At 42.4% G+C, this 20,608-nt stretch overlaps 1 protein-coding gene across 2 annotated transcripts; it reads left to right on the top strand.

Annotated features, from left to right (window-relative positions):
* The first annotated feature begins 1,083 nt into the window (after nt 1–1,083).
* On the top strand, nt 1,084–12,769 carry LOC111251405 (uncharacterized). 2 transcript variants are annotated; one of them, XR_015328875.1, is made up of 4 exons: nt 1,084–3,218; nt 5,005–5,150; nt 7,685–7,890; nt 12,291–12,769. XR_015328875.1 is itself a non-coding variant. In XM_086990759.1 (3 exons), the coding sequence occupies exons 1-3, from the start codon at nt 3,137–3,139 to the stop codon at nt 12,351–12,353; spliced, it is 291 nt and encodes a 96-aa protein (XP_086846885.1). In that variant the 5' UTR covers nt 1,557–3,136; the 3' UTR covers nt 12,354–12,769. The 2 variants fall into 2 exon arrangements, 1 of the variants encoding a protein (XP_086846885.1); XM_086990759.1 differs by lacking the exon at nt 7,685–7,890 and having other exon boundaries at nt 1,557–3,218.
* Nucleotides 12,770–20,608: the final 7,839 nt, after the last annotated feature.

Here is a 20,608-nt window from a genome sequence, read left to right on the forward strand (position 1 = left end):
AAAGATACTTAATGAAAAACTGAATATATCGTGGACGTATCCAAACCATACGGTTTCAGTTCAGCTTTTTTATGTCCTTCTGCCGTGTAAGCTGTTCTTTCTGAAGACGGTCACGGTATGTTGCACTCGCTTTTCTATAGCTCGTTTAATGTGCTAACGTATTTTAGCCATTGTTCGAGTGTACTTTCAGACCTCAATAAGCCTTGACATTGCTTTCTGCAAACGGCCTAGACAGTGAATGACGACAAATGCTACCGACTCTTAATACTTCCTCTGCTACCGCTAGTGCATACGGCACACAAATCACTTGGAAGTACAGAAACCTTAAATAATATATGAATGATGCCGTTGGAGCCGAACGGTCGAGTTATCTAGCCTACAACGACTTGTGTGTTAGAAGAGTCGAAGTTCTGGTCAAATCCATGCAGACGTTTTTAGTGTTACCGGTCAGCCAAGTCCCAGGAGAAAGACCAGCCGTGCAAAGCGGTGTCGTTCATTTGAAGCATCAGTTATTCGCTCGTTGTCGCTGTCGTCATCGTTTCGCATCCACCAAGTAGGGAAGAAAGTTCACTAGCCTCACAAACAGCTGCTTATCGCAATAGTTGGGTGCTCTTTATTCAGAGGCGCGCGTAGTCCGTTACAGGCGACTCCTCATCCCTTCCTGTCTTAGCAACGCCAGGCCCTTTCAACCATCGTAACTTCGAAGGGGTAGCTTGAAATTGGCACCAATCGTAGGTAGATATCGTGTTTGTATAGACAAGTAATAAACATAATCCTGTAAAAAACGTTCCTAATCAAATATTTACTTCTGTTCGTATAGACGTCCGTATGAGCAGCAATGCAAAGGGGAAACAATTCTATATATGTCTATGGCAGTGTCGTATACCTTCACAGAATTAGGGACTGCATATCATCTATCAAGTTTAGAACAGAGGAAGTGGATGGCGTAGGGCATAAGCTAGATACAGGCGTTAGATCAGATTGCCAAACCAATTGGTCTTAGGTCGCGTTATGTTTTTTAGAGATAGGATAAGCCTTTATATTTATCCACATGCTTATCGTTTACCTATTTCTCATTATAGCGAGCGCATTCGGCTAGTTATAATAGTGGTTGATCGTTACTGACGGATCGCAAGTTATATTTCACCTCGACAAACAAGTTTTCTTCATAAATTTGGATCAAGTTCATAGTCTTCGTCGCTCTGGGATCGTACGTATATAAACCCAATAAGAAGTAATCAATCCATTATTATATTTGTACATTTATACTAGACAAACGTAACGCTGAAGGTGCAAGTTAAATGTATTCAGGTACACGTGTGTACAAAAGAACACTGACAGTAATGCTTCAGAGGAAATTATATCATTTTTATTGATTTTGTATCGTGTTTAATTAGAGCTTATGATAGATTCACGTACCCCGTAGGTTTGTTTCTATGCGATCAGTAAATTACCATAATTTTACAGAAAAGAGCAAACAGCCTATACGTCAGTGGTGTGGGCAGACAATAAAGAAAAAATATTTCTCCGTAATTTTCAATTTTGCGAAAGCAGTGCTCGCTGATAAATGAGCTCTGTCAGGATGGATCCAAATTATATACTACATATCATTAGTTGTTCATTAAAATTTACTGCGGTATTACAATTTAATCAAAAATCTCCAACCGTTTGTTGTTCTGTCGTATCACGCCAAGGACAGCCCGCTCATGAACAGCAACAAATCTGCAAGCGTGGGCAAGGTTGTTCGGTCGTAAGCGCCTTCGCCCTCCCTGTTTCATGCCAAATATAATATTTTCTCTTTGCGCAAGCCTGAATTTTTTTTCACACCACTGTACACTTGTGCTAAAGACCGGGCGCTATAGAAAAAGCGCTAAATTGGAGTCGTTCCAATGTCGGTCTATTCACTATAATAATCTACCTATACAAAGCCATGGGCAAAGTCAAGCTAAAACTTTATCTCCGAGACGTATTTGTGTTCACGTACCGTCGATTTATAAGCCATCTGCATATATCAGTAGCCCCATTGTCTGTGCGCGATTCGAGTCGTCGACGCTGTAACGGCATGAGCGTACATGGTTTTATTAGCTTCATCAACAGTTGGCAGGTACGCATTGGAGAAAAGTTTCCGTCACTGACATCCTGAACCTATCTTGAGAGAATCTGGCTTAAGTGAAGACGTTAAAAAAAACCTGAACTTCCCGTTTCTAGCAGTTCTATCTTACGCACCGTTCGATTGAAATGGCGAAGTCCATTGGCCAAGGAGCATTCGAATCGCGTAGTTTACGCCGACCTAAACAGGGATTAGATAATGGGCATATTCAGATAGCTCGCAATAAAGTTAGCCATTACTTAAAAGTACTCTTCGAATATAGGAGACATGGTCAGAATCTGTCAAAATAAAAACAACGCAGTGTTTTCCTGTTTCTGCGATAATTCGATGCTGCGTTCAACTTAAATAATGGTCGGCTATTTCTCTTAAATGAGCTATTGCGATGATTCCCCGTTCTGCTGCTTTTATTGTCACCGAAATGATATGCTCACATGTCCGTGTTCGTGGCCTTAGTCATCATAATTATATAACGAGCGTGCATAGCCCCTACACAAAGCGCTCGCTGACAATGGCCAAAGAAGTAATAGTGATGTTTTGCCCCAACTGTGAACACCAAAGGACACTTGATGAAATGACGTAACAACTTCAACGCCCTGCGACGTTGCATAGCTTTCGAGCCGCTGTCGAGCTCAATTCACTGCGTACGACAGTGAATCGAACGGTCACTACGTTTACAACGCTTGTGATGTCGATGGGAAACGGTATAGGCAATGCCGCTGAAGTCGGTCCCCTATCACTGCCATACACCAAGCATTCGTGTGAAAAGGAACCATTCCAAGTGAGCGCCAATTTGTATAATTCACAATTTTCCAGTTCACAGGGGCATTTATGGCTGGCATGCTTCACCACGCACCTACCGTAGATACGGACGGCTGTTCAGGGTCATCTGACCAACTTAACACAAGTTATCGTCCAGAAGTTTAGTTGTGGGACTCGATTGTTTCTTAGTAGCATTTACTGACGATAGCGGACCAATGGGAACGCCTTGAATCAAATCGTCTATGAGAAGCATCAGATAGCGAAAAAATGCAGTCTATTAAATCTGACAACAAACGCTCGCTTTTCGTCTCACATTGTCTGCACGGAAGTTACCGTTGTTCTCTTGTCTGTAAGTAGACGCAAAATCATGCCTGTTGTTATTTATGAGGAGAAAGATCTGGTCTTAATTGAGCTGAGCCTATAGATCCATGGAAATGCTTTTCGTTTGATTAATTCAGTGTGTTGTACACGACGAGCTTATCGTTCGGTAGCAATCAGTGCGTTGAGGAAGGCCCCACGATTATTAGAATTGCAGAATTCGGCCGCGAAAAGCTGAAAATACCTAGACGCCCACTTCAGAGAACTGTTGACTGTCTAAATACAGAGTGATAGGAGAGTGTTTTGATAGTTCAAAAAGTCAACTAGCGATTTATAAGTGTCTATCTTACGTCTGGTGAAGCAGTCCGAAGGTAGGATAATAAAAACAGGGTAAAAAATCTTTGTCAATAAATCCGCGGCCAGAAATAGTTTCTGTGAGAAAAATTTCAACATATTAAAGGTCAGATATTTTTATGAGTTGATTTCTGTTTAAAGGGTAAAACACTCGTTGTACAGCTACATGCAAATTATAAGAAACCGCAGATTATATTCTAATTAAATTTCGTAACTCTAATTCAAGATCGGTGCCGGTTGCAGGTTCTTTGTATAAGACGCAGTTAGCGGCCGTTCCGTAACGAAGTTCATCTTTGATCTCGACCAGTATTTCGTTAGTACTAAAGGACTTACATTTGCGAAGATAATATTTCAAAAAAAAAAATACGCTTACTTTGTGCTAATAACATCTGCTCTAGATTGCCAGCTTAATTCGGATTAGAAGAGTTCAGATCTGTGTACACGCTTAGAGGCTAGTTTCGATCTGCGAAGCCTTAAAATCGGCCCAGAAACCTTGCCTGATCATCGAATTTGATAGTTTGATAAAATGGGTGGCGGAATGATAAAAGAGGAAACATATCGAAAAATGTCGGTCAGATACGGGTGTCTGTTTTTTTTGTTTCAATGATATAAATTCATTTATATATACTATTTGCTTTGTAAAGCAGGCAGATATCCGTGCAAACAAAGGAACCAAGAAATCTTTTTGTATTCTGATAGACAAAGAGAACCCTCTAAAACACGCCGATGCAGTTTTTTTTCATTGTTTCTTAGTTAAGGGTCGGGCTCCCGGTAGGGTGGACTATTCACGTCCAGCTGTCCTTGGTGGCCTAACAGGGACAGTGTGGATGGACTCGACTGTAACACACGGTCATGGCGGATGACCGGGTCCGCGAACTGTGCAGGTTGATTGGCAGACATCAGTGTTTATTAGAAGCTAAATTAGACAGGCGTCCAGTTGAACTCAGATGATAACTACAGCATCTCAGTTATTATTAGAAAATAGAAAAATGGCGGCACAAGGCAGGTCGTCGATAAGGTCACTGTAATTATAAACACATGAGGTCCTCTGGGCAACCTTCTACACCAAGAACACTATGAAGAGGTAGCGGTAGAAGCGAGCCGAGTTTGTGTGCAGATCTGTAGGTGTTGCTAACACTTCGTTTGCAGCATATGAGACGTAGTCTTACTTCTCTGGAGGCAGCGACATTTTGCAAAGTATTTTCTTACAATTATATACGCTCCCGCGACAAAAAAAGGCGCCGCAATCTAGCCACAAAGAGATAGAGGAATCTTGCCGCATTGGTCTAAACTATAACGTGCGTCAGTAAACAACATTTTTTCTACTCTATTTAGGTAGGCGCACCTTTTTTCTATAATGGTGTAGAAAGAATACATATTTTGAGCCATTAGGATGGGTATTCAATAATATGTTAATGCCAGAGTTCTCGGTTTAATGTAAACTTGTTTATTATGTTTTGAAGCAAACAATCCACGGCGACTTCATTCACAGCGGTGTCTGCAAAAGAGGGCAATGTGCGACAGGACGTACATCACGACACTCAAAAAAACTAACTCGGCTATGAGCAATGTTTGCAGTACAAGATTAACAAATGGTTATGAGATTAAGGTAATACGTTTATCTTAGGCCTTTTGTTAGTCGATTAACTATCGTCAGCGGCGATATATGCCATCCAATTTACGTCTCGCTGAAACTCTTCTCAAAATCCCTTCGAATACGTCTTGTGATTGCCGAAGCTTATACTTTGGAAGATACTCACAACCTGGGCTATTGTCTTTCATTATTAAGTTAGGAATTAGAAGATTTTTCAAATCCGATCATCTTGGTACAGTCATAAGTAAGTTTTATTTCAGTAGGCCAATAAAATAGCTTCAGTAATGACTATATCCTGCCGAATTTTGCGTCGGCCGGAATAGGTCATATCATTTTTGTCCGGGAATGTCAGTTTTCTTTCCTTAGTTATGACTGGAAGTTTAATGCTATACTCTAACAAGAAGAACATTAAACTTCTGGTTTTGTGATTATTCAGTGTGGCTTATTCAACAAAAATGCGCTAAAAATATAATAGTTACAAAGTGAACCCTTTACTACATGTTTGTGCTTAAATCGATAATAGGTATCGGTATTTCTGTAAGTTAATATTGAGCGGAATTTTTTAGAGCACATATAATAGCAGTAATTTTTTATTAAATGCAGCGTTTTCACTGTTTTAGATATGACCTGCGTAATTTTGCTCGCGCACGATCGCGAACGCGCTACTTTAATGCAGCTAGTTCAATTACAATATATACTTGTTGTTATACAAAATTAACACATACACACGTTGGCCGAATTCACTTGGGTTGCAAGGAACGTTGTTACGTACGGGTGAGCTTGTCAGGTTGTGTTCCGGTAAACATATATCGTTGTGTCGGAAGGAGTGTGCTGTCGTCCTCTGTTGTTTGCCCATGCTGCCCACTAAGCAGTAAAACCCACAGGTAGAACAAGTCCTGAGTAGGCAAACAAACAGAAAAAAAAATGGCATTGAAAGAACAGTGCGAAGAGCAAGACGCCAGTTAAGCTACTAAGGAGATTCTTGTTTATACTATCTATTCGCTCCCTCTCGTTCGCTATATCTATGATGTCGCAGTTACACCGTAACTCGTCAGGCTTAGTTCCGAGCCTATGTGTGCTATGGCTGTTTGTAGGTCTGACTCAAAAAGCATCCACGTCGCTCTTTTACCAGTTGACAACGGCTACGACGCCTGCTTATCCGTCGAAAACTTCCTAAACAAGCGAGTTCAGTAGTAGAAACAGCATTAAGTAGGACAGGAGCCTAGCTGCATTGCAAGTGGCCTCTGTTTGCGTCCTCTTAATTTCCTACCTTTGTCATTTACTTATAGGCGTTTGCCCCTTTGTTTTGTTACGCTACTTTTTACAAAACGTGAGAATACAAGGGGCAAACAGTGTTACCTATGATCGCTGTTATTATTATTCGTCTTTGAGATTTGGTGTGCCATCAATAACACCGACCCAACAGCACTGTCCCGCTACCGATTTTCTTTTCCCTAAAGATTAGACGATGTATTCTCTTTCTGTTCAAAGTTTCCATGTATGTCAGCGTATCCAGGGGCGGTAGGTATGTTAGTGTACGTGGGAGGTTCGTGTGCATTTCTTGGATCTATTTGTGAATGTTTCCGCTGCCGCTGGACAACTTGGCTGTCTTTTCGTTCTTCATAGTGTCTTCTGGCGGTCCTGTCGGCTTCGGATACGGCAGCAGCAATGGGGGCGCCGAGACCGAAGTAGTCGATGCAGCGGACACAACGCTTTTCCGCATTCGGGTGTTTATCCTTTGTTTTGCTGGATCTGTGCCATCGTTACCTATTCCTAACCTAGTCTACCAAAGGCCAACTCAAGTTTGCGAAGAAGCAATAGTACAACGCTTTAGCTGCCGCATGCAGCTGGTGTTAGCGTGCCCAGACCAGTCACGTAACGGCCAAGTAGTGCAACAGCTGTCAAGCACCCTTTTTTTTTACCAGAAGTTGTAGCAACTAAAATACCGGTCGGAATGGTTAAGCTATAAAGTAGCCATTAATTCGCAAAGTATCGTCCGGTACGAGAAACCCGAGATTTACGAGGAGACACGTAAGGGGCAAGCTTAAGTAAGGGGCGAGACAAGGAGACCTGCCATTTGTTGGTTCCTCCCTGTCGAGGCGTGACGGTCAAGCCTACAGCATTATACCGCCCTCGCTTGGTCCAACTTGGCTTTCCAATGTTGATTCCTTTCGGGTCAACGCCATCAGCAAAGGCTGAGCCACTAATACTGTTGTTACCGTCGCCATAATTTCCATTTTGATTCAGCAACAGATACAACGGTAGAAGTTATGGAAGCGTCATTTTCTTCTTTAGAAGGTTGTGCTCGCCTGCAACGGCAGTTGAAGCACGACAACTGCTTCGAAACAGCAACAGCAACAAAGATAGAGGCAAAGCCATCAGGCGTTAGGGAGAGAGGTACATCCATAGGGATTCAAGCAAAGGGGCTGCGGGGAGGCGTGGCCTGGCCGGCGGTACCAACTTTTGGCGAGTCCCAAAACAAAGGCAGAAAAAGCAGAGCTGGTATAGATACGCATTTTAAATGCTGTGAGATGGTGGGTTGTTGGCAGGTGATTCGGGCCAGCAAGGAAAACGGCCACTTCATATCTACCCATGCGTAGAAGTCGCCTCTGCGTCCGCACGGAATTGAAGAAGAAGAAGAAAGATAGGGCGTCTTGCAGAGATGGTACCGACAGAGGGAAGCGTAGCCCGAGGGGCATGCACGGTAGTATCAGCCACAGTGGGCAGAGCAACGGCGGGAAAACGGGAGCATACAGTGAGTGTTACAACGTATGCTTGTCCACGATGTCTATATGTGCTTGTCTACTAAGAGCTAAAGAGAACATAAGCAAGATTTTATTGAAGCCGTAGCAAGGTCCAGTATTGTACAATATACAATACAGTATTGTACAATACCGAGCACTCGCTGGCTTGGGTCATCATATATTTTGATGGATATCAAGCATTTCGTAGCACCTCAACACAGGCGGACTATAATGTTTAGATGATAGCATTTTTTTCAAATGTCCCCTTTTCTTTCATGTTCCTGTTGTTCATTTATTTCCATATATCATCGAAAGCGATTTCCTTCTTTCTTACATAAGCCGATTATTGGCCAATCCTCAGTTAATTAGTGACTAACTAAGATATGAGTGCTCATCAACAAGCTATCTTATTGCACCAAAACGTTACAACATACATCGATCTGAAAAATCGTTACACACAGCCACAGAACCAAAACACTTCAACCCGCAACTTCGAAGTACTGCTCACTATCGAATGGACTCACTCCGAATGGATAGACCACAATACGTTTACCTCAAATTTCTCATTGTAGAATACGGAGTTAGCTTATCAGGAAGAAAAGCAAGAGGACTTATTTATTTATACTTGACAACATTATCGTCTGCGACTGGAGCGTATATACTTCGTTCCTGTCATGCAAGGGTACTCTGAGCTGTGTCGGAAGCTTCAGGTGTGTAATGCATGATCAGATCTCTTTGTCTGTATAAACACGTGACGATTGAGTTTACTTAATATCTATATACACAGATAAATATGACCTTGTCATTAGAAAGGAATTGTCTACTGTGGACAGCATCATTTTTGTGGTCTTTCTTACGCCCTCCTGACAGGTTCCCATTCGAAGCACGCTTATATTTACATTAAGCTTTGTTAGTAAATTCATCAATCATGCAGCAGGGAACGTACAGCAGAAAAAACTGGGTTGTGGATAATAACAACCACTGACCAAATCTAATAGGTAAACAAACGATAAAACAAAACACAGATCTATAGTTGCATGAATACAACACGTGATTAGATCTGATCACTTCTTTACCTGTTTCACTATCACCAGCGCTGGCTGAGGGCCTGTGATTGTTATTTACAAACATAAATTTTCACCTATTTGACGTAGTCAAAGATGGGCACTTCTTAACGCCTCATCTGCTTTAAATAAGTCGCTTGTTGGATATCGTTAAGCGGTTAGTATCTATTGAGTGTGTCAATTTCTAAAGATTGTCGCAGATCGAGCGAGAGTAGCCGCTGATAGACGCTGCTCTAACTAACATATATAAGCCTACATTAAAGACCGCCAGGGCAACCGTTAATTAAACCTTCAGATCCAGGACGTACTTGCATTGGCCTCTTAGTTAGGGTCTCTTTTTAAATATAAGCAAAGCTATTTAAAACTTTTCATTATCACTTCACCGCTGTTACTTTTGAAGTACGTAAATCCCGGCAATACGACACGCATTATAGCATTTTCGAAGCCATATACACAATGTCGAGTTCTGAAGTGAAACCTGTTTAAACTTTCAAAAAACTCCAGATCTTTGAACAAATTTACCTAGTAAAGTCAAGATTCCACCCTGCCCACTGCTTTCTTTAGGCTTGACTCGCTAACCCTTAAAGTAGAACCGCTAGAGCTAAAAAGAAGATGGAGAAAATTAGCCATCGTGGAAGTTAAATGAAAGCCTAAACTCAGTGAAAACCTGTTACGTTACGCGCCACGAATCAACATTACCGTTATGGAGGTTCCCATCGTAAGGTTCAGATTTTTCCTGTGCATGCAGTTATTGCGAATTTTTTTAGGTAGCCTTAGCTCGATCAAGTCACATTGAAGTGTAACGCAAAGCCTATGTGTTACCAATCTACGAAAAAGGCTGCTTCCTTTTACAGGAAGTCTAAAGGTCTGAGGCTGGTTCATAGCAGACCGCGAAAACGTCGGTTGACGGCGTGTTCCTTTTGGCTTTGGGCAACAGTTCGCTCCTCTACTGTATGTACAAACCATTTCTAAGAATGCACTCACACCTCTATAGTTTGTTTAATCCCACATCAACTCGGGTCCCATCCAACAACGTCACATAACACTGGTGCAACAGTTGCCCTTGTAAACCTAACATCGTTTGGTGGTGAAGAGAAAAACATCGCAAAACATACTCTTTGAAGCTTTCCTTTGGGCTGTTTGTTTCGTTGACGCATTAATTGTTATGGTTATACGTATTCCTTACCAAAAAATAAGTTTACTACTGAGCGAGCTGATGTCATAGCATATGGATGGAATAAAGAAAAAGAGGAAATCAAGCACAAAAAAATTTGTGCTCCGTGTTACTGAGCCGGAAATTCTGCATCACAATAAAAAAATCGCTTTGGCCAAGAAATAGGCATATTATAAAGAAAATGAATGACTGCAATCTTTAAAATAATCTCAGGGCTAAATAGGACACTGATCCTACACTGAACTGTTTCACAATGCTTAACGCAACTAATAATAATAACAATAATGCAACTTAACGCTTTAATCCGCAGCAAATTCGATACGTCATACAACCAGCTACCATATTATTATGTAATTATGAATAGTCTAATTAGGCAGTGTCTATCAACAGACATATCTTGCTGGCAATAAAAAAAAAAATAGTAAGGAATTATCTAATGCAAATCTGCCATCCGTGACATTCCTATTCAATATAGCACCAGCAAACAAACAATTTGCGCAAAACAAATCTGACTGCATCGTCAATGACATATGTTCGCAGAGATAACCGAATCCGTTGGGTGGCCTCTCCCATCCTTCTTATCACGTTTCTGTATCTGTCGCTTGGAACCGGGTGATTTATTGTTGTAGGAATAGAGATTTATGCGATATAGGTTACGTACTTTCAGAAGGCATAGGTGCTCGTCATTGGTTCACTTCTCGGCCAACTATCTCTCGAACGCCGTCTCATGACGCAACCTTCGAACGTGATGGTGACGGCCGCTTAATCCCTACCTCTCTGTCATATTTGATTCCTTTAGAAATTGCAAAATAATCGACAGCGCGCATTGTCATGCGCGCACATGTACACACCCACAACTCAGACTGGATCGCTCCATCTTTACCTCCCTTATGTCGCGCTCTTCGACGACGTGAGGCCGCGTCGTGTTCTACCAGCAGTGCTGCTTGCGCTGCCCTCTGTAAGCCACTTTTCTACGGACGCATGCACTCGCTTACTCAGAACAGCTAGAACGCCGTCCGGTAGAACTGCAGTCGAACTGCATTGCCTTGCTACAAAAGAGCCTATAGTACCATGGATAAGGTAGAGGAACTCCTCTGTGAATCCAGCCATCATGTGTCGCAATAATCGTCTATGGATAAAGAGAAAAGAAGATTCGATGCAGAAGAGCAAAACAATAGCTCACGAGACTTTTTCATACACATATTATGGTAGCTTGTATACGGGTACTCAACTATCCTTTTAGCTGAAGCTAATAAGAGAGCCGCGAAAACTACCGACAGCGGCAGTCGCGATAGATTACCACAACGACCAGTGAAGTCCTGTTGAGGAGGCAACTTGGCCGAACAATAGGGTCGTAGCAATGGTGCCTTGCGGTGCCGTCAAGCAACCTGCCTTTATGGCGGGGGCAGACACACTGTTTATCGTGGGTCGTTCGGGAGGACTTGGGAACAAAGAGAAAGAATCTATAAGGAGAGCACAGGTGAGTGGTGCTACATACCGAAAGCTGACTGAACGAGTGTACGCAGTCGTGAGTCATCGCTAGAACATTGAAGTAGGAAGGTAGAGAAGAGGGCGGTATTGGTAGTGGCTGTATACCGATGTCGCTTAACACAGGAAGAAACAAGCCCCTTAGGCCATTCGCACGGAGTGGAACCCGGCTAAACGAACTGTCGACCGTCGAATTGGTAGAGTGGGAGATAGCAGAAAGAGAATGAGGGAGAAAGAAAAGAAGATGAAGCAAGCACAGTCGGAAGGAAGCTGAAGACCAGCAAAGCCTCACGCAGCCGACGGAGCATTCGCGTATGTCCGGCCAAGCTTGGTTGTTCATCTCTCTTTACGGCGGCTGTGATCGCTTGACAATAGCCTCTCACCCGCCGCCATCGGCCGAAACAATCCGAAAGAAGGTGGCCTGGAAGAAATCTTGCGCCTGCTTCTTAGTAGTAGGGTATGACAGGACAGACATTCTGGTTCCTATGGCCCATTTAGAGGCTGCTGTACTGCCCTGCCTGTGTACTTCTTTCACAATTCTGTCAAAGATAGGTTGTAAGCGAAATAGGTTGAGACAGCATGGAATAGGACCCTACCCTGAATTTCTTACTATACACGATGCCCCTTGGACACCTTTAGTCCCTCAATGTGCCGTAAAGCCTCCGCTAACCCCCTTCGCTTTCAGGTTCCCTCGGCGTTTCCCAAAAGCTCTTCGCTGCTGTTTCTCCTAATGTCGATGGGCCCTTGAAAGTGGGGATAGTCGACTAGACTTCTGCCTCGCCAGCCAAGTCAGGCACCAGCTGTCAGCGGTTGTAGGAACTATAGATACACGAGGCCGGGAAAGAACGTCCGCTGCACACTCGACTGAACTCTTTCGCTGGCTGAGTCGCAGTCTTTACAGCCGTAGCCGTCGCTGACACTGCCGTTGATACGGATTGATGGCAGATACTTCGACGTGCAGCCACCACTGTAGCACGCTCGAGTGAGCTTGCCCTTTTTTAATAGAAAGCGGATAGCCAAAAAAGGATTGAGCTGAGCGGGCAGCCAGCGGACTATATAGCTAGCTGATGTTTCATGGAGGTATCGATGCATGTTGTTTCATAACGCCACTCAGACACTGTGAAAATATAATGTATCTTACAATAAATTCTAATATCTATCGTATGTTCCTGTGATTTAATTCAGTATTGGTGACTGTAGTATAGGGCATCGCTCATTAAAATGAGTCGCAACATATCGCTAGATCCAGCGTATTCTCCGTCTAAATAACGGTTGTATATCGTTTACCTACAAAATATGGTAGAAGTGGGTATAATGCATGAAGACGTTAATCCCTTCTCCTACTATGGATGATCTAATGCGATACATATGAACTGCGGGATTAAGCTAATCGCCCAGAAACCACTGTATTGGTGCGCTGTTCCGTAATGCTTCCGTAGTGTACTTGAGTTAACCCAATAGCGAGTAGCGTTTCGTTAAAATAGCAAAATCGAGTTATAGGCGTGACGGAATTAGGGAATAGGGCAACTTCGAGGTGTTGTTGTTTGTCGAGATTCAGCTAGGGCTTGATCAATTTTGGAACTTACCGAATCTGTATTAACATATAACGCTGCTGATATGACCAATGACAGAGGAAATGACACAAATCGATCCCTATTGTGTTATTGTAACAGAAGCACCAGACACTTCAGCGATTATTGGGTTCCAGGTAGGTCTGCCTGGTCTTTGCTCGTTAAGTTAAGAGATGAAACATGTGGAAACACCTTGGTAGCCCTGGTTATCACACACGAAAACGAATTATGAAAAGCCTCAATGAAAATTTACGAAGGCTCATAGCAGTTCGAAAAACGCACACGGTTTTATTTTTCTAATCTAGATACGCGTACAAATAGTACAAAACTGGACAGATGGCAGGCACTTTTTCAATAGGCCAACGTTGACGTTACCGGAAGGAAAGACGCCTTACCGGATTCATTCCCTTCGATGTGGTCGCAGTTTAACCCATATCTGCTCTGAGAATGGCTTAATGATTAAGACCACAGTAAACATCTGGCTGGCAGCAATGTGCTTCTTGTTGTCTGGCATGATTTGGATGCTCCCCGTTTCTATTAGTTTACAAAGAAGCTGTATTTATATTATACTTCCTGCTGCCGCGTCAGCCCGTGTACTGCTTTACAAGCACCTATTTGCAAACGGACGGCGTTACATCTGGATACTATCTAGTTCTTTGTCATAAACCACCAACAGTAACAACGAGCACAACAAGAACATGACCCCCCCCCCCCCCGCTCATTGCGGATGACGATTTCCCCAATAATAGCTATCTCACGCTCCGTGTCATCGTGCTAATCATTAGCTCCTCTCTCGGGCACAAGGCACTACTTCGTTTCGGATATGGAAAGAATAGTTGAAATCACTACGACGTCAAGGCTGGACGCTTTACTTGTCCTGCTGTGGCTAACTGTCCCTAGGTTTTTGGGGTGCCGTGTCTCATAGATCGCCGCATGCGGCTGTTGACATCAGTGATCGTCTGTTCTTATCTGTGCAATCTGTGTGTATGTAAGGCCAGTTGAGAACTTTCGCTGTTATTATATACCACTATTATTACTGCTGTTAGTATTATTATTATTCTTGTTATGGACATAATGGAGGAGTCTGCAATCATCACGGAATCCCCACTTGTAGTTGGCTGACTGGTCCTTTATTGCCGCTACGACCAATAATTGGTTGTAAATATTTGAAAGGCATTGTTCAGTGCGTGTATTGTCTCGCACACGAACTGTATACATGCTGAGAGATTGAACAGATTTTTGTGCTGCTCTCTGGGTACTACGGTGCAGTTTCTGTCTAATCTAGCTCAAGTTGTTGCCACGGAACGTTAACCGAAATGCCTATGCTGATGGTTTACGTGTAGACACAAATACACACACATACAAATATAAAGATACTTATTTTCAGGTCGCAACGATGGCAAAGCGCTGCGACCAGCTCAACTGGCGCGGCCGCAACGACGACGGTTCCTGCAGATTTAAGCAATTACAGAAAAAGGCGCAAAAGAAGACAAACGTTAGCACGTTTTTTGAAGAAAATTTTATGTGAAAAAGTGGATCTTCGGAGAAGTATTGGTAGTGCTAAAGTAGCTTCCATAATGGGGCAAGTTTCAGTGTGCAGACGGTGTTAATAAAATCCACCACAATATCTATTTACGGAACGTGCTGTAACAGCCGCGCATACAAAATAGTTTCTTCCTATTTAAAGATCCCGAGTAACAATGTCGTACTGAGTCGATAAAAATTCTCTATCGTCAATCATCATCAATAATGTAGCTGCATAGGCCGTTGTCCGTTTCATAAAGCATAACAGGAAAAAAGGTACGAAACGAAGAAATGGGCCAAAGGATCTAGCGAGTACAGACCATTTGCCATCTCACTGACTCAGCCTCTGCTTACCGCAATTTCCAATGGTGAAAACTGCCAGCAAATCTAGTGAAGATATTATCTTAAATCGCAGATACAGTAATACATATTCCACTTTTCTAAATACCCATCCAATCATTAAGGAGATGTATATATATATATATAGATTGATCTTAAATAATGTCATTTATAGCAGTTTGATTGAAATAATCAAGAAGATGGCCTCATTGTGCAAGTAACAGGGTTGCTCGCCTATGATGAAAACGCTAACGTAAGCAATACCCACTTCTCCGTGGCTCTGCTGTTTAAACGATAGCCAGCGCGGTCAATCGGGGCATTCTGCTAAATCTTGATTTTCATTTCACGACTTCACTCCACTTGAAAGTGTTAGCCCCTGAATTTATAAATCACTGGCACAACGCATGTCAATACAATGTCTGAGTGTTTTTTTGTTTTAATAATATATATTCGATAAAAATGAAACTAAGAAGTCTGCCGGAATTGCAAGACCTTTTGAAATTTTCTATCATTTTTCTCCATCTTTATCTAGGTCAGTGGCTGCATTTAGTCCGGCTATCTGTGCGAGGCAGCCGTACTGGGCAAGAAAATAGCAAAAAAAGACAGAACACCACCTACGTGGGCTGAAATTCGGTAGGTGTGACACATACGACTTACTGATAGGGCTGAACGTATCGGCTTGCGATCTGAGTCTGTACATCTATGAGTTTGCAAATAGCGTTTTTATCGTTCCCTTGTAATCTGCTTCAGCTTGCCATGAATCCATGAGGTCGCGTTGCCCAGGACGACGGCGACATCTTACTCACACGCACATAAACAAATACGCATATACGCACAAACAGCAGCCAGAAAATGGTGCGGCTTTGCAAGCACTTTACGTCGCCGCCGCATTTACGTACGTGAAAAGCGCTATCCCTTCGTTCCAATAGCCGTTCCTTAACGGAATCTTTTTTTTACTCTTCATCGCTATACGTTTTCGTTTTTGTTTTTTTAGTTTTCCTTGTTTCTCGCCCTGTGCCAGTCAAGTCAAGTTAAATCGAGTCCCGTTTTGTGGCTTTGTTTCTCTTTGTCTTTCAATCTTGCTTCTAGCTTGCCATCCTGATTTTGACTGGCGTTTAGCACCGTTCTTCGTGGTCTTTCTATAGAAATCTCGAACGGATCCTAGTTAAGCTTCATTTTCACTTATGGTTGCGATGAGGAAGAGTCAGCTGGCGAAAAAACCGGAACGTCTACTGTTTTACCGACTATAAGTTGCTGCTCCCATCTCTTTACCGCTACGCGCGCGCTCGACTCTGCTTTTAGGTGACATTTTGGGTGCCATTCTAACTTACATGGTTAGGTTAGAAAGATATCCAAACAAACCATAGTTTTTGAACAAAGTCGGCATCTAAGTGGCGGACGAAGGTCGTTCACCGAAACTTTTAGAATCGTTTGAGACTACTCACCAGTAAAAGAGAACAGAAAAAAGGGGACAGCCTAAAATCACTACAAAGCTTAAAGTTTAATTTCCAAGAAGAAACGTTCAAATGAAACGCCTAAAAAGAGGAAAAATGGACGTGAGGTATAGAACGCATTAAACATCGCTATTGCCAATGAAGCAGAATCTCGGTTGCAGTGTGGGCGACCGTTAAAGGCAGGCAGGCAGAGTTTCGCAAGTAGCTGCAACCGAGACTTCTTGGCGCATCAGCTCTTGCTGAAAGTCTAGCCGCTTCTGACATACATTGTGTACACCAGATATGTGATGCACCCTTGGAACTGCAAACTGCCCAATACCATCTACACAGTTTTACAAAGCTATCGACCTTATATCGATTGAGAAGTAATTATGTCCTATGGAGCAAGGAGGGAAAGATCGACACAACCTAAGTTTCCTGCAGGATATCGACAATAGCAATTCAATCACAATTTATATAAATTTCCGTAGGGACAGAAACTGTAGCTAACAGCTCGCAGTTTATCTCTAATAAGTTTTGTTTTAATTGCAAGCGAAAATCTCCACAATAACCGAATAAATCATACCTTTGCACTTACACTTTTAAACAGTGTACAGAAAGCTGTCCCATAGTAGCTGGTGGCCGTATTTGTTTTTTAGCATATATATTCATGGCTGGAAAGCTGCAGATAATTATTGACGTTATTGGAGACTTCTTGAAACCGACCGTTAGTCTTAACGATGCTCTAAATTATGATCTGTTAGATGGTAACTTATGCGTGCAAAGGCATTGCTACCGAAAAATAGCGCCTATCTAACTGAATTGATTAGGTTCGTGCTATGTGGGTCTTAAGAGCCTTGCTTTTTCTATTGTCATCGTCATTGATAATAGTCACTGTGGCAGAGTTCGCTTCGAGGTACATAGAATAGATCGCGAGGAGGAACCGGCCAAGTTATTAACTATTTTTATCTTGCACACATCCAGTTAGATTCTTTCTGTTGCGCCTTCATGACGCGAATTGGCCTATTTCATTCGTTCTTTTGGCCTCTATTATATGCTTGAGGATGCTGAGGCAGTGTGCGTTGCAGCGACATTAGAACCACCACATTACAGTAGAAAGTATATGCCTTTTATATATTAGGGCGGTGCAAACGGTCGGCCTCCTGCAGATGGAGGACGTGCCTATCGTATGCCGTGTATCATTCACTTAGCAGCAGCACTGGGTTTCTCCCAGCAGAAATGCTACAAGGACAAGCAGGATGGCAACGAAAAGATCATAAATCAGATTAATTGGTGCTGACAATTAGGCTTGCTTCCAGTAAGCTTTTAGGTGCAGTTTTTCTTTGCAATTTTTCTTGATGCTTCTGGCCGGTGAAAGACAAGACTAGTTGCTAGCGTAATATACACAAGTATGACGGATCCTGGCACTGGAGGGGGGGGGGGGGGAGAGGTGCAATCATTAGTGGGGGTAGCTGTTAAGGAGAGCCCCATTTTCTGCTTGTGTAGTCCATACGAAAGGAAGAAGTGAAAACAGGATTTCTATAAAATTTCGAAGTTTTTTTCATAATAGCTCACAAAACGTATATGTTATTTTTAATAATTATAATACTTAGCCGTAAAAAGTAGATTAGTTTCACTCTCGGACACGTAGGAAGGTTTCTGTTGCGAAAAACTACTTAGTTAGTGCCTCTTAGTTAGCCTAGTGACAACTGGCAACAAATTCAGAGGTTTTTTTGTATAAACTTGCCGTAAAGAAACGTCTTGTCCTCGAGGGATCGACCGAAAGATAGAAGCAGTAATTATTAGAGTCAAACTGAGTTGTTATTATATAAGCGATATAAGTTGCTTGTTTGGTGCTCGTTTGACTGGAACCTGTTAATGTTTCTATGTAACGTGCCATCATATGAATAGAAAACGAAGCTGGTTGAAGCGTGCTATAGTATCTAATAATAAGCTTATCACTAATAATAGTCGGTTGTCGATTGTTTTGCTGGTACTGATTATCTTTTTTCGACACTGAGTGTATGTAGGAACATGCCGGAAATAGCTAGCTTCATTTACTAATCGATTAGTAAAGTTTACCTATATATATATAGAACTTACTCTTAATACAGAAGAAAATGGCAAAAATAGTAAAAAATAGTAACAATAGTAGTATTTGAAAAATGTATAAACGCATTTGTTTGGGGGAAATTGTCTGTTTTGTATTACTATTCATTATGTTCTTCGTCCGTCTGAGCTGAATAGAATCTCAGATAGATGACTGATGGGCATAGCGAGTCAATTGAATTGCTACGTCGTAGTTTTTTTTGTAAATATTTCACTGATGAAAGCTCCAGGCGCGCTATGTTTTTGGGTAGCCTGACGATATATATATGTGTATAGCATTTTCAGTGTTATAAATTCGCAGTAGATTATCCTCTGAGTCTATGTTGTAAGGTAGCCGTCAACTCTCACGGTCGTATTTTGATACGCACCCTTAGCAAGAGTAACAGTGAATTAGATGTCCTCAGATTGGCTGACTCCAATTGGCCAATGTTACTTTGATACAGGGTAGGGCGATAATGAGAAAGTTACCCGTAGAATTGAATCTGATCGAATGGAAAACTAAACACCATCGCCATTCCAGTAAAAAATCGTGGTCCTAAGCTGCGCAGTCTGTTATTGGATTGGTAACTGGTTCAACTATTTTCCTAAGGTCATAAGCAGCCAGATATCGATCAGCTTCATCAAACGGTATGTCTGGAGTGCTGGTAAGAACAGCCGTGTTGCTATACTGAGGACAAGCCAAGTTATAGACCTTTGGAAAGTCATCAAGCCAGCCTACCGTCTGTGGTCGTGACGAATATGTGTTCTGAAGTACGCGAAAGCCAGTTAGGAATTGGCCGTGAAGAAGACAGATGCTAATGACGACTTCATTCGTGCGATTTCGGTAAAGAGCTCTCCGATGGCACTGCCGATCGATGGCGTCAGTAGATGGATTGGCAGGTTTACATTCAGTGTCGGAGAACATAGTCCTCTTTCCCACACTTCGTTGTGCCACTTTCGCAATAGAGTGCAGTTTCTTATTTCTAACGGCTCTTTCTAAATGACGAAGTTCCTGGTTACGTCCTCCTCTTCGATATCACTTTCTTCCTTTACGGTCAGCGGTTTGCGTTGCTGACCATATATACGCACCGGCGCCTGTCAACGGCATTTTCACTGCAAGCATTTATGAGGCCGTTACCGTTCATCCCATTAGTGGCGTCCATCATTCGACCCCTACTGAGCTGGTTACTTTGGTCAGGTCAACGGTGCAATGTTGGAGTTTAGGATGCACCCTTAGTCTGAACCGTAGACAGCGCGCTGTACCTAGCAGCTAATGGAGGCGAAGTGAATGTTTCGAAAAGAGAAGCATCGTCGGCGCCATCCTCAATGAAGTATTGCGTGTGCACAGTAGAACTATAGGATTATTGACGTATGAGGTTGAGCAAACCACGTGATTCAGCCAGATATTGCATTTGACCAAGACATACGAACTTCATTCTGCTTTGCAGGATTCTCGTCTACGTCAGCGGATAGCTGATGGTGATAATGATAGTTCTGATAATTCAGCTCTATCTAGGCAGGCATAGATATAAATTCCTTTATGTCGTTGTTGCGTTTAAAGATGTTGTATTGTAGTACCGATAACAGTCTGGAACGTTCCGTCATCACATGGAAATCTGAGAGAACTTCGAAATAAGGAAAACGTTTTTACGTAACGAAAAGCAGAAAGTTTACCGAATAAAATAAGGAGAGAATGAGAAAAATAATTATAGGTTGAAGTGAATTAGTCTTGTTCGATATCAAAATGTTTTATACCTGTTCCGTGGTTATTTAAGAACCTGGGATCTAGCCATTGACAAACCACTAAGGATCAGTGTAATTAAGGGGCACTATTAAATGGGTAAAATATTTAGCCAAAAAGCTACAATATTTTATGTTAGAACTCAGGCGTATTTCCTCTGGAAGGTGACTAGAAGAATCGACTCGGAGCTGTGTGCGGTAAGCAAGACAGCTCCATATAGATAAACAGTATATTGCGATATTTTCTCCTGGAACTCGTGACAGTTTCCGTCTAGCGTCAATTGCTCCCGCGTCTGCTACGACAGCTA

This window comes from Varroa destructor, unplaced genomic scaffold, assembly GCF_002443255.2.
Source record: "Varroa destructor unplaced genomic scaffold, Vdes_3.0 BEIS01000005.1, whole genome shotgun sequence".
Classification (NCBI taxonomy): Eukaryota; Metazoa; Arthropoda; class Arachnida; order Mesostigmata; family Varroidae; genus Varroa; species Varroa destructor.